Here is a 1,840-nt window from a genome sequence, read left to right on the forward strand (position 1 = left end):
TTAAAAGAAATTTTGTAATGTTCAAGCAAATATTGCATTGATTACTAGGATCCAGATGATCCTACTACTTAACCAGGATGTTTTCTTTGGGATGCATCTATAAAAAGAATAGGGATAGATAAAAATGGATATTGTCTTTATTAAGACTAACCAAATGCTATCAAGTAATATCTATTTAATAAGTTGAAAATCAACTACAATTTATCTTAATAAAAGATGCATGCCAGGATAGTTTTGCTTAAATACTCTTTTTGGAAATTCATGCCAGTCTCTGTTATTATCTTTTGATTAAAATAGATTTTCAAGAGAAAGAATAACTGGTATATGCCTTCCTTATTTAGATCCAAAATATGAAGGAGGTGATATTGAAACTTGTGTAGATGGTAGTTGCTTTTATACAGATCAAATTTCAAAGAAAAATTTCTGTCTTTCTTAGGGTATCTATGCTTTGGGAGATTTTATTGTTGGAATCGACACTTTAGGCTAGTGTTTAATTAAAAACCAAATAACGAGAGTTTGTAAATTAAAAGAAATTATCAGTCATTATTTTAACTTATTTTTATCAAAAAGAAATAAAATCATGTTTAGGCTTGACATATTGTGCTCTTGATATTGGGTGAGTTAAATATAAATATAAAAATTATTTTTACATTTATTAATAATAATCTTTATAATAAATTGCTTATTTATTTTAATGAATGTAAGAAAAGGGAATTACACATGTCAAATGCTTTAGTTAAGTGACCCTAAATATCCAAGTCTATCTTACTAAGCAAAAAATGCAAACTAAACTTGTTAAGAACTTAACAAAGGTAATTAAAAAACGAAAACTTTTCTTTTTTATAAGATTTCAAATTAAAAAGAAAATAGCATTGGATGTTTAGACGGTTTATATTGTATCAATCAATATACTAATAATAAATGCGAAGTAATGAACTCTAATGACCCAAATAAAATAGGCAGAAATTTTTTTAACCAATAATGTCTTCCATAAGGAGCTTAAGTTGCTATAATTTGCCAGTAGTAATATTGTATATCTTCTGGAGCATGCATACCTTTATCAGATAGTCATCCAGGCTAAGAAAATGTAACATAAATATGTTTATAAGAATAGTCATAAGGTTAGAATGGAGCCTCTAATTGTTATAAAAATGGGTAATATTTTTGCAAATATTTTGTTTATAAATAATAAAAGTGAAAATTATAATATATTTTAAATAATAGGTACTGCTTATTGACAGACCCCCTAACAAATAAAGCATCTTGTTTCAAATTAGACTTTAGTAATCCAAATACTATTGGTAAATTATAATAATAATAAATTTTAGATTTTTATCTACAAATTAAATATTATAGGTATATAAAAAGACACCTAATTATGCTTATAGATGGGATAACCTTAAGCAGTAAATTTTAATTTTAAATTAAATTTTTATATATTTATTTATATTCATAATAAAGATAATGTGTGCGGTTGAAAAATATTGTTTAGATCAAACAACAAATACCTGCTAGTTAATTAATACAAAAAAAGGGATGTGTATTGATAAAAATGGTTTTTGTGTATAAAATGGATCCTGTTTTAATTGTGAATTAAATTAATGCTTGTCTCAATCTAATAAAAATACATGTTAAGACCTTTTATAACCATCAATTACTTATTGCAAGGATAGCTAAGGTTGATATTATTTTAGATTATAAAAAAAGATATTTTCAAACTAAAATAAAAAGCATTAAATTTTAGTCAGTAACTAATTTTTTACCAAATTACCAAATAAAACTTTTTATCTCAACATTTTAATTAATTTATAAAATAACTGTGTTTAACTAAAAATTAGGA

The 1,840-nt window shown here is 24.2% G+C and overlaps 1 protein-coding gene across 1 annotated transcript; it reads left to right on the plus strand. All coding sequences in view use genetic code 6, as the record gives it.

The window, feature by feature from the left end:
- Positions 1-220: 220 nt before the first annotated feature.
- Positions 221-1,683, plus strand: TTHERM_01901130 (hypothetical protein; the record flags this gene model as incomplete). The annotated part of the gene is made up of 7 exons (XM_001029032.2): positions 221-518; positions 571-616; positions 706-812; positions 864-1,155; positions 1,225-1,301; positions 1,357-1,406; positions 1,462-1,683. 7 exons carry the CDS (start codon positions 221-223, stop codon positions 1,681-1,683), a joined length of 1,092 nt encoding a protein of 363 aa, XP_001029032.2.
- Between the last annotated feature and the right edge of the window lie 157 nt (positions 1,684-1,840).

The sequence above is a fragment of the Tetrahymena thermophila genome (assembly GCF_000189635.1).
Source record: "Tetrahymena thermophila SB210 genomic scaffold scf_8254044, whole genome shotgun sequence".
NCBI classification, from domain to species: domain Eukaryota; phylum Ciliophora; class Oligohymenophorea; order Hymenostomatida; family Tetrahymenidae; genus Tetrahymena; species Tetrahymena thermophila.